Genomic DNA, 11396 nt, shown 5'->3' on the forward strand with positions numbered 1-11396 from the left:
ATGCCCTTCATTAAAATTGATAGGTAACCAATAAAACACATGATCACGTTCTGATAATTTCACTTTTATTTTGAAAAACAAATATCCGGGGGATTTATCTAAAAAATAATTAAATTTTGTCATGAGATTGTTCGAAAAATGGATGTATTTCTGCCAAACGGAACTAAGTGCATTAAGACATGAGCCCTGAGACTCGTAAGAATACATGCATTACAGGGCTCACGACACAATGTACATAGTTCCTTTGGTAGAAAAACGTCCAAAATGTCCATTACTTACCGTCATAATGACTAAATATCGGCTGTGAAACTGCAAAAATGCGTGTCTCGGTTGCAATTTTGCGAAATCTCCGAGCATACATTTATTTTAAAAGAGGAAACACAACCAAGATTATGGCTTGAGATTTTCTCGGAATATTTATCACACAGAGAATACAAACCACCGAAGTTTTTTTGAAATGACATTCGGTAGTTTTCCGCGTAAAAAATAAAGTATGACAAAAAGTCTGCAACGCCGCAAACCAAGATACCCATTTCTACAGTTTCACCAACGATATGCAACAAAATAAGCTTGAAGAACTAAGCGTCCGAGGCTATGGTCACTTTTGCCAATAGAGAGCTCGAAACTTGATATACTTAAAATAGTTAAATATTAAATTGGCACATTGGAGCTTTTTAGATTTTTGAAATAAAAAATACACTAATAATTTCATCGTGTGACCAAACCATTTAAAGCAGTATATTCAATTTAATGTTTAATGATTCTTTGTCAACCTAAAATCAGTAAAAGATAGCGTTCACAGATTTTAGAGATAAAGCATGTGATCACCGGGAACTTTTACATTATCGCAAAAATTTGTTGTAGTATGACTCATGGACCACCATAGAATTGGTTATTTGTTGCGGCGAAACAGCACCTAGAAACGAAATAAGAGAAGGAAATGATCAGCAATGGTTAATTTCAACATGAAGGCAGAAAACTTGAAAGTTTGAATTTAATCCGTGCATAGCAATTTTTTCTGGGTTCAGATTTCGCCGAATACGTTATGATGAAGCAGTTGTAATCGGACCTGCTCGCACTATCTATTTAAAAAATTCTGATGACACCTAGCTCTCAAGTCAAATTTTTGGAATTTAGGTTTGAAGAAAATCCAAAATCCAGAGTCAATTCTTTATTCTCTAAATCGTATGCCTAACCTGATAAAGCCATCACGTTGCTCAGCTCATACTTAAAGATGTCCAGAACTTTTTTCACTCCGTCTTGTCCTCCTACTGCAAGACCCCATACTGCTGGACGCCCGATAAAAACCTGGAATCATAAAAAATTTAAAAAGAAAAAAAAAACACTTTTAAGATAAGAATTAAAAACGGGGATGAGATCAAGAAATTTTTAAATTTTTTCAGTGTGAGATTAAATAAATGAAAATCTTATCATGAGTCACGATTTGCTGACGTCAATAATCCAATTGAACCGATTATTTTCCAAAACATGTAAGCGCCAAAATTGCGAATGCGAGAAAAACAAGAAACCTCGTTTTATTTGCTTTGTCGGCAATTTCCGAATTCCAGAATTTTATGATTGATTATACATACATACAAGTCGCTTTACAGCACTCCCTCGCGCTCTACGACTCCTAACCTCCACTGCTCTCTTTCAAACCACAAATCTTGGGGGATTGAGCACCTCAACATTTCTGCTTCAATCCCGTCCCTCCAACCTTTCATTGGGCGCCCTCTGCGTCTTCTCCCAGGAGGAACCCAGTCAAGGACCTTCTTCGGCAACCTGTCTCCTGCCATTCTCTGGACATGACCATACCAGATGAGTTGTTTTGTCATAATGTCATGCACGATGGTCTGCTTGGCATCCATGATATCCCGTACCGTCTCATTCCTGACGCGATCCTTTCTGGAAATACCAGCGGATCTACGCCAGAAGTCCATCTCTGTTGCCTCTAAAACCTCCCGGGTCCGCTGTTTCATCGGCCATACTTCACACCCGTAGGTTACTATGCTCTTGACAATCGCGTTGTAAATCCTCCTTTTGTTCTCTTTGGAGATCCTTTGGTCCCAAAGGACTCCATTTAACATAGCGATTGCCCTCCTACCCAGCATATTCCTCTTCTTGATGGCCTGGTCCAATCTTCCATCCTGGGTTATGATTGATTATACCAGAGAAAATACAAATGAAACAACCATTCTACCACCAAAACAGAGATCAGCGCTTACGTTTTTTGAAAAATTATCGGTTTAATCCATAATGATATAATTTTTGCCATTAAATAATAATAATAATAATAATTTTTGCCATATGCTCTCGTGCTTTCTATTTGGTTTTTGTTTTCATTTTCCTTATAATTAATGTCTCTCCACGGAAACAACGATATAGTGCTGAGCAGTAACTGTTTAGATCAAATGGACTGCATTTTGCAATTTGGACCTATAAATTCCGGTCCGGTTTAAAAACAACGTATGTGTCATTAGTTTCCCTATGCACATGAGTGTTTTTTCAGATGAGCCAGAATTTATAGGTCCAAATTGCAAAATGTAGTCCAAATGGAGCCAGCTAGTATGGCAGTGGCGCTGAGCCCTAAAACTTTAGACTTCAGAGTGCAGCCCTACAGACTGTAGGTCTCAGCAGTACTGCCATATCAGCTGGCTCCATTTAATCCTAACAGTTAGTGATCAGCACTATATCGTTTTTTCCCGTGTAAAACGTTTAAACTTAAGGTGAGAATAAGGATATTTCAATTTCATGTTACCATTTTTGCTCCAAGAGCGAGAGCAATGAAAACATCTGCTCCTCCTCGAACTCCACCATCCAAATAAACTTCGACTTTATCACCAACAGCCTCAACAATTTCAGGCAATGCTTCAATCTGGAACACGAGGCATGGATCAAAATCAAGAATGAAATGAAAATCAAATTTATTTGCAGAAATAATTTTGATGGTTGTTGCGTCTTCAGTAGCGTCAGTTGGGACGCCTTACACTTTTTTTTTTTTTTTTTTTTTTTTTTTTTTTTTTTTTTTTTTTTTTTTTTTAATTTTCACCCTACCCATGTTTCGGACTTCTTCTCTTCGGCTTAGAGCATAATCAGCAAAGTATCATGGCTGTGAGCAGTACCAAGGGGAAGTGATTGGGGCCGTTGATTATGGTCATCCATAGGAGGGTAAAAAGAAGATTATGGGAGCTTTCTGTGATTGGAGAAAATGCACCGTGTACCATTTGATAAAACAGAGGCGAACTGAATTTATAGTGAATAAACTTTCCCAAACGTCGGCCATTTTCGGCTTGTTGCAAAACGAAACTGCCAACACGTTGTTGAACATCAACCATGTAGGTAAGTCAACAGTAGAATGCTGAAGTCCCGAAAGTAAAAGCTTCCACCGTGGCCAAAATACTAGTGGAGGGTCTCTTGTCTCTGAGCATAATGCAGCAAAGTATCAGGTGTGATGAGGTAGCAAGGGGGAGTGATTGGGGCCGTTGATTATGGTCATCCATAAGGAGGGTAAAAAGAAAGATTATGGGAGCTTTCTGTGATTTGGAGAAAATGCACCGTGTACCATTTGATAAAACAGAGGCGAACTGAATTTATAGTAAATAAACTTACATCAACATTGATGCATAGGGAAATTTGTTTATTCCTATACCTGCTTGGTGGTCCATTTTTGTCAAAATTTTGTGATGGTAAAAGAAAAATTCAAACATCTTTTTCCCCAATGGGCCAAAGAAAACTTGAGGTTTCAAAAAAAAAGTTCGCCTTCCTCAATGTATAGCGGTATAAGGATTAAGGGGCGATCGCCCTTAAACCTTGTCTAAAAAAGCTTCATATGAGCCCTTTTCGGCAAAGTTAGGAAGCCCCCTGGGCATACTTTAATAAATATGACAAAATCTCTTAGAACCTTTTTCTAAGCCTTTTCTCCTCTTTATTAAGAGGTGCTCCCCCAATCCACTTGTCAACGCCGAGCCCACCCCCGGAAAATTTGGAGATAGTCCGCAGTCCGCTTTTGCGAAAAAATATCAGCAGCAAAGGTTCAGGAAAGATGACAAAATTACGGGGAAAGTCACGAGCTGGAATTCGAGCTGACGGGTTGATCACATGTTTATCATTTTTCAAGTTATTGATAAGATCCACAAGCATTAAAAGAGCAGGTATTCTTTCCTCTCGATATCTTTAAAGGCAGAAAAAAGGAATTGATGATTAAATTGACTTAATCACGTGACTTATTCTGGTTCTGGCCCATTCCGATCGAGTTCTATCGACTTCGACAATTTCGTTAATCTACCATCAACACATGAAAAACTGAAATTGCTAATTTAAAAATTTTGTAGTTAAAAAAAGGGTCCGACATGTTTCAATGTAGATTTTACAATAAAAACCTGCTGATTTAACCACCCCTGTGGTTAAATTAGCTCTCTACTGTTGTAAAATGTACATTTGAAACACGTCGAACGTATTTTTTTACAATTTAATTGTTTAATCAGCAATTCATTTTTTCCGTGAAGTTCAGATTTTATAACCTACCGTTGCCGGAGATCCGTCTAACTGTCTTCCTCCATGGTTGGAAACCAGAATCCCATCGGCTCCTGCATCTGCACCGAGAATAGCGTCTTCTTTGGTCAGGATTCCCTTAAGTACTACTGGTAATTTTGTTATGCTAGACAGGACAGACACCTGAGCATTAAAGCAGGTAAAATTCTTAACGAGAGAATGATTAGAGAGCATTTAATCCAAAGGTGTCACTATATACAGGCAGCGGGAATAAATGATTTTGTATAAAAGTAGACTCGCGATTTAATACATAAAATTATATTTCCTTCTGAAGACATATGACCTGAAAGTACCCCATTTAGCTTACTTTCTTTGATCCTGCGATATAATTTAGTCTTGGAAGCCTCTTAGAAAATTGTGAACCATGAGTCATGACCCTTCTCTCGTGAAATGTTTCTGGCTATGTGTCTACATCTTTTGACCCTTTGTCAGATTTAAGGACTAAAAATTTAAGTAATGGAATTAAATTAAATTCCGAATATAGTTATACAGACAGTTTGTCACCCACGTGCAAGAATAGTCTAATAATTTCTCAAAATTGAAGTGCTTCAGTCCTTTCTACCTGCCGAAAGTATCACATTGATTTTTTGGATTAAAAATAACGAATTAGCACACACAGCTTTTCCCTGTATTATTTTTACCCACAACAACGCAAAAAGTATTTTCGTGATTTTAACAACTCATAAATGACTTAAAACTTTGTTTTAGTGTAATGTATGCAACTTAGCTGCTCCTACCTTTTCAGCCACTTGATATCGTCCCACGTTTGTTTCGGATTAAATGCACCTTTTGTATCAAATCTTTCGCCACCGCTATTTTTGTTAGTTTGAGAGAGAGAGCATTTTTCATTCGTTAAGTTAGCAAATCTGAAAACATACCATAAAAATATTTGAGTCTAAAATATGCACTCTGAAAAGCTCATCGGATTTTGTTTGCTCAATAAACATTTTGCACGGTAATTGAAAAAATTAGTAAGTCCGTTTTATAACATTTTTCATCAGTCCTCATTATTAAAATATGTTCAATCGTTGTTTTTATAAGGCTCTTGTTGTATTAAATGATCCTATTATAATTTTAAATCAGCTCTTCAAAATTGGTCAATAGTAAAACTCTACTGAAATTAAAAATTTCGTGTATCTAATTTTTTCTTGGCGGTATATTCGTTTTCCTCATCTCGGATTACCTACTGGATGGTTTAATAGAATATGGAGATAGTTTATTTAATAAATAAAACAGAGATCTGAGAAAATGACGTACCGAAGGTGATCGGGAAATGGAGGTCCTGAGCTGCTGCTTCCGTATTTACGAAGACTAATGATTGGTATATCTACGGTAACAACGATAGCTTTGAATCCAGCTTTTTCAGCCCGAGCAACTAAACTTTTCGTGATTTCCCTGAAAATCAAAGCATGGTAAATTATAGGAGTCGCAGGATTACTTTAGTAGCCAATTTTTACCATAGAAATATCCTTTTATGTCTGAAAAAAAACGCCAGTGAGTTTTTTTTTAAGAAAAAAAAATAAAAAAAACATAGCAACAAGACCTCATAATTATTTTCTGCATGGAAAAAGAATATCATTGAAGATGCGCTTACAATTAGTTCCTCACCACTGTTTCTAGATAATGCTGAAAAATCAAAACTTTCAACATTTAAACTCCTGTAAAGTATCCGTATTTAATCGAACAACTTGACAACCTTGTACCTTGCTGTTTGACTAGATCAAATTCATTAATTATTTCACTGCATCTTGCAGTAACATTTTGTCGAGTCATTACGTATTATATTTGAAGCCCAAAATGTTTGACTCTGTTTGAAATTGTTGAACTTTTTGGCTTTGTTTTCCCGGCAAAATGGTATGGACTCGGCAATATTTTCTTAGCATTGTTACATACAGTTTGGGCCATTTCTCACTCGTTTTTTCTCGATATTAGGTATAGTGTGTAACTCATATGTAAATTGGTCCATCCTGAAATTCAATTTTAAGGTATTGATTCTGCGTACATATATAAAGCCATAGCGTCGTCACTTCTCTTATTTTCTGGGTATTAATTCACTAACCGTTGTGTAATATTCTTAAAAATTAATTGCAAATTTTCACGTATACTCAATATGTTAGTCACGCACTTGTCATGGAATATAAACAACTGTAGCCATTTTGTCGTCTTGGGAGCTGCAGCCCAACTTCCTCAACTGACTGTGAGCTCAATGTCGATTGAATGTAAATCGTACCCTGCTCACCTGCAGCTGAAACACGTTTTAAAAGATGTAAGTCTGACGCAACAAGTCATACCATCAAATAATATCGAAAATCTTCTCAAGTGTCGAATATCTAACTCCCAATCCAGGGAAATCACTCTTTTTCCATGGTGTTAACGAGTTTATTATCTTAAGCATACTCATTCAGGTGAATTAGAGGTTTACTTGGGAGATGCAGATGAGGCCCATGTGCAAGCTTAGACATTATCTCTGATTTGAGGGCGGGGGAGGGAGGGATAAGACCGACTTCTCTGAGATAAAAAGTTTGGTTTAAAAAATCCGGTGTGCACGGTTTCTATGTTAGTCTACCTATTTGGTGCAAGCAACCGTACATTCGGTTCTCACTACATTCTGCAATTGAATCGGGACGTGAGAAAACCGCTAATGTCCATTTTTCCAATCTCGAGTTTTTTTTTAGTTCATAATACTTTTAAAGAATTGATACAACCATAAAAGTTATGAAGGGACTCGTTTTGGAATTAAGGTAACCCGGAGACTAGTATACACGCCACTTTCGTGGTTCCATCAACTCCGAAAAGTGTTGTCCACTCAAAAAAACTGAAGACTGGAAAAATGGACATTAGCGGTTTTCGCACGTCCAGATTTAATTGGGAACTACAATTTCCGGCTCAGCATTGTAGAAACAACGTAAGCACCATTGATTTCTGTATCCATATAAGTACTTTATGGATGAACTAGATACTGTAGTTCCTAATTGCAAAATTTAGTCCAGTTCATGCATCCGAACTATTTGAACGGTCCGGCTCATGCAACCATACTCTGTCCAAAGGGGCCAATCCAAAAGTTTGATATAACATCAACTAAGATGGCGGTTACCAGAACTGATACGATATACTTCAGATGAATGATTCCCACCATTTGGTTAACAATATCGTTTACACGGTTTAAGTAGTCAAATTTAATGGAACGATATGTACGTTTTTCAGATAGATAACTATTCGCGCTCTACGGTATATTTGTTACCTATGCTACAAAATTGAAGGTAAACCTCAAGTGTACAAAATATGTTGGTAGGTTTACGCGTGGTCAATTGGTTTGACAATGGCGCGAGATTAATATGATGCTAGCAGATTTAATTACGATTTAATGTTCAATTACCTACGGCAGTGGCCGACTCCCCTTCCGGATGCGCCAATTCGTGCAAGGCCGACGGGGAGATCCCGACCGGAAAAGCCACCCGCTCCCCGAGGACGGAGGTCTCCAGTTCCAGCTGGGACACATCGACCATCACCCGCGGTCGGATCCGAAACCTGCAAAAAACCACGATCGGGTGGGATAAATGGACGTATTTCTGCCAAACGGAGGTATGCGTATTAAGACATGAGCCCTGAGACCCATAAGAATATATGCATAACAGGGCTCACGTCATAATGCACATTGTTCCGTTTGGCAGAAATCCGTCCAAATGAGTATGTGCTCGTATCCGATCCACAGATGCAAAGATCGGAATTGAAAGTTAGCCCTAAGTTGTGAAACTCAGTTGTTACACTCAATCTATTTTTTGTCGACCTTAAATTTTGGACAGAAGCAGGGCCGGAGTAGCCGGGTGATTTTGGATTGTAAAAGTTAAGGAGTCGCATCATTGGAAAACTCAGCTTCATGTGAAGGTAGAATTTCAATGTCACATCCGCTTTCGATCAGTGGATCAGGAGGTGACGGTGTTCAATCGTAAGAACCCGCGGCGTGTCCTGGTTTTGAACACCACATTTCCATCGACAAGTCATAAACAGAGGTAAGTTAGACCCCTTTTGACATGGGGGGAAATCGGTCAGTGTGTCATCGCGTCAGGATATATTCGTACTCAAGGGTCAGTGACTTTCCGATCCATGATTGTAAATGATGTATACAAGTCCACCAGTCGTTCCAGGTGAAATGCCTTCAATTTAGAGAGTATGCAATCCGCAAATGTACGTGCCTCTAAGCGCTAATCCGGCTCTGGACAGGGGTAAATGATCGAGTTTTTTCTGAAAAGGAACATGTCTGTTTTCAGATGAGCTCTGGCCCATGTGGCATTACTTCAGTTTCAGAGATTATCTACAAATGGACATGTTCTCTTCTAGGGACAGCTCCTACAAATGTTGGGTTCATGAGCCCAAAATCCCCCTAACTCTTTTCCTCTCCAAAAATTTGGCTTGGTTCGACTCAGATCATCGTCTTACTCATTTTTTTGTGTACTAATGACGGATACATGTTTTTTTTATAAAATGCACATCGGCACTTCACCGATGTAACGTTTTTAAAGCTTCAGCAAACAATGATCACAGTAATTAGACAAATCTAAGATATTTACAAAAAAAAGCGTTCAATATTTTATTAATTAAAATTAAGAAATGAAAAGAAGCGAGAATTCAATGTTATAAACCTATATGTATGTGTCGCAGACAATTGGCAATCGCCGGCAATTTACAAGCCAGTGCTAAATAAATATAGAAAATCATAAAATTTAAAAATAAAAGAACAAGATTAGAGTGCTGATTATGTTGCCTAAAAATGTGAATAGACACTTTTCCATCCTTAAAAACATGGCAGGAATATGCACACTCTCATTCACGAGAACTCCAGTCGTGAACTGTCCTGCAGTGGAAAAGTCCTGTAGTGGACTCTATGATATTAGTTGGATTGAGATCGGACAGGCAACTAAACTAACATCGTGACAAAGCATAAAGTATCACAAAAACTGAAGGCGCTTCAAGCCGAGCTGATACTTTTGAATAACATAACGTTTAAAAATGGCATTATGCCGATGCGCATTATTGCGATTTATTGGAACAACGTGTGAACCGCTTGCAAATTGCCGGCGATTGCTAATTGCCTGCGACAAATGCACGGTTTCAAAGTTCAGTCATCGATATTATATCAGATCATAGTAGTTTATCATTGAAAAAGGAATAGTTTTACTCACTTTTGAAAAGCCAATTCGTTGTTCGCGAGGGTCACTTCGTTCGCTGCCCCACGTGCGAAATAATCCCAGTACGTCTGAGGCAGTCCTTTCAAGGCACAGTCTTTAACATCTTGTATACAGAACAGACTTTTCAAAGAAGGGACTTGCATTTCATCACTTCCCATTTTAAAATAAAAATAAAAATTTCCTACAATGAATTAGAGAAAGTTACTGTGAAATGAGGATAAAGGCAGAGATTGTTTTCATAAAAATCTTTTGAATCGAAATAAATTCAAAGTGCTTTGAAAAAATTATTTTTAAGAGAGAGCTTCTTTAACAGACCCTCCTCTTGCGCGAGCCAGATGTCATCTGTTACATTAAACAGGGAGTAATGTTATCATCAAAGCCTCAGAAGTGTGGCGAATCACTCAACTAGAGAAGAGGGGCTGTCGCGTCGGCTAAACTTGAAGAGAATGTGTCTTAGGAGGGGACACTTCAATCAGACATATACTTGAACTTGATAATCAATAAGTTGTTGTTGCCAATATATTCTACGAAATTTTAACGGTTTCTCAACGTTGACAGACTTTTTTATTCTATTTGTCGGGCGAAAAAGTTCCCACAAACAGGCTGGATGGACACATGGATTTTTATACCCACGTATTAAGCTCTTGTAAACTGCAGCACTGACACGGTTCTTGTGGAAGTAATGATGCTTTAATTTTTTTTGTTTTCTTTAATTTCAGAAGTCTGTCGGTCACTTCAATACGTTCAATTTTACAATTTTTACTCTGTACGATTAATAAACTTTGAACCTGAAAATAGCGTAAACTTGTGCTGCCTTGCCAAAATTTTCTGAACCCCTCTCCACGAAGGGGATGCCCCATCAGGAAATATCACATTACGCCCCTTTAACCAGCCAAGGGTCTACGCCCTCAGATGCGAGCCAGTCCGACCGGTCCATAAACGTCATTTAATCGTTTGCTGATGTTTCACGAAGGAGGTATTCATGTTTTAATATACTTCACTGATAATTGCGTGAAATATCTGAAATGATTCAAATTTCTAAAACAAAAACGTTTGAATTCATACATAAGCAATTTTACAGTCAGCAAGGTGTAAGCTGCCAGAATATATGATGTGTAATATATTTTATTAATTTACTTTTTAACCTGTTTTAAAAGTTTCAAGCTCAAATATTTATGCGAATACAGGTAAGGACCACGGTCGTAATTTGTATTTAATAACTTGCACTTGAAAAAAGACTATGATCCTTGGCACGAGAAAATATATTTTCTTTGGGTTTGACGATGTTATATTGTCACCGTTTTCCGGGTCGACTTGCTGCCATGTTAAGGAAAAACGCCGTATAAACATTCGAGAGTTGCCAAATTTTCCCGGATAAAACAGGTATTTATGACAAAATTTATGCATACTTACCCTTGAAATTTTCAAATATTTTAGATTAAAGTGCACACGAAATAGACAGAAAATTTTGAAGAAAAATATTTAGAACTTCTCTAATAAATTCCCATTTTATCGGAGGAAATTTGGCAACGCCTGAAGGTTCAAACGGCGCTTTTTTTAGCACGGCAGAAGAGGCAGCTGAACCAATACCTCAAAGCAACCGCACATTTAATAAAAAAATGAATTGATCTAGTTGCACATTAAACAACCCATTTAATG

At 37.7% G+C, this 11396-nt stretch overlaps 1 protein-coding gene across 1 annotated transcript; it reads right to left on the bottom strand.

Moving 5' to 3' along the window:
- Window positions 1-45: 45 nt before the first annotated feature.
- LOC109037622 (uncharacterized) lies at window positions 46-10107 on the bottom strand. Its single transcript, XM_019052388.2, is given in 10 exon segments — window positions 46-916; window positions 1197-1308; window positions 2759-2875; window positions 4525-4657; window positions 5289-5417; window positions 5809-5946; window positions 6677-6728; window positions 6731-6796; window positions 7928-8079; window positions 9732-10107. Coding segments are annotated over 10 exon segments (1137 nt in total). The 5' UTR covers window positions 9896-10107; the 3' UTR covers window positions 46-842.
- Window positions 10108-11396: the final 1289 nt, after the last annotated feature.

Source organism: Bemisia tabaci, chromosome 4 (genome assembly GCF_918797505.1).
Source record: "Bemisia tabaci chromosome 4, PGI_BMITA_v3".
NCBI lineage: Eukaryota > Metazoa > Arthropoda > Insecta > Hemiptera > Aleyrodidae > Bemisia > Bemisia tabaci.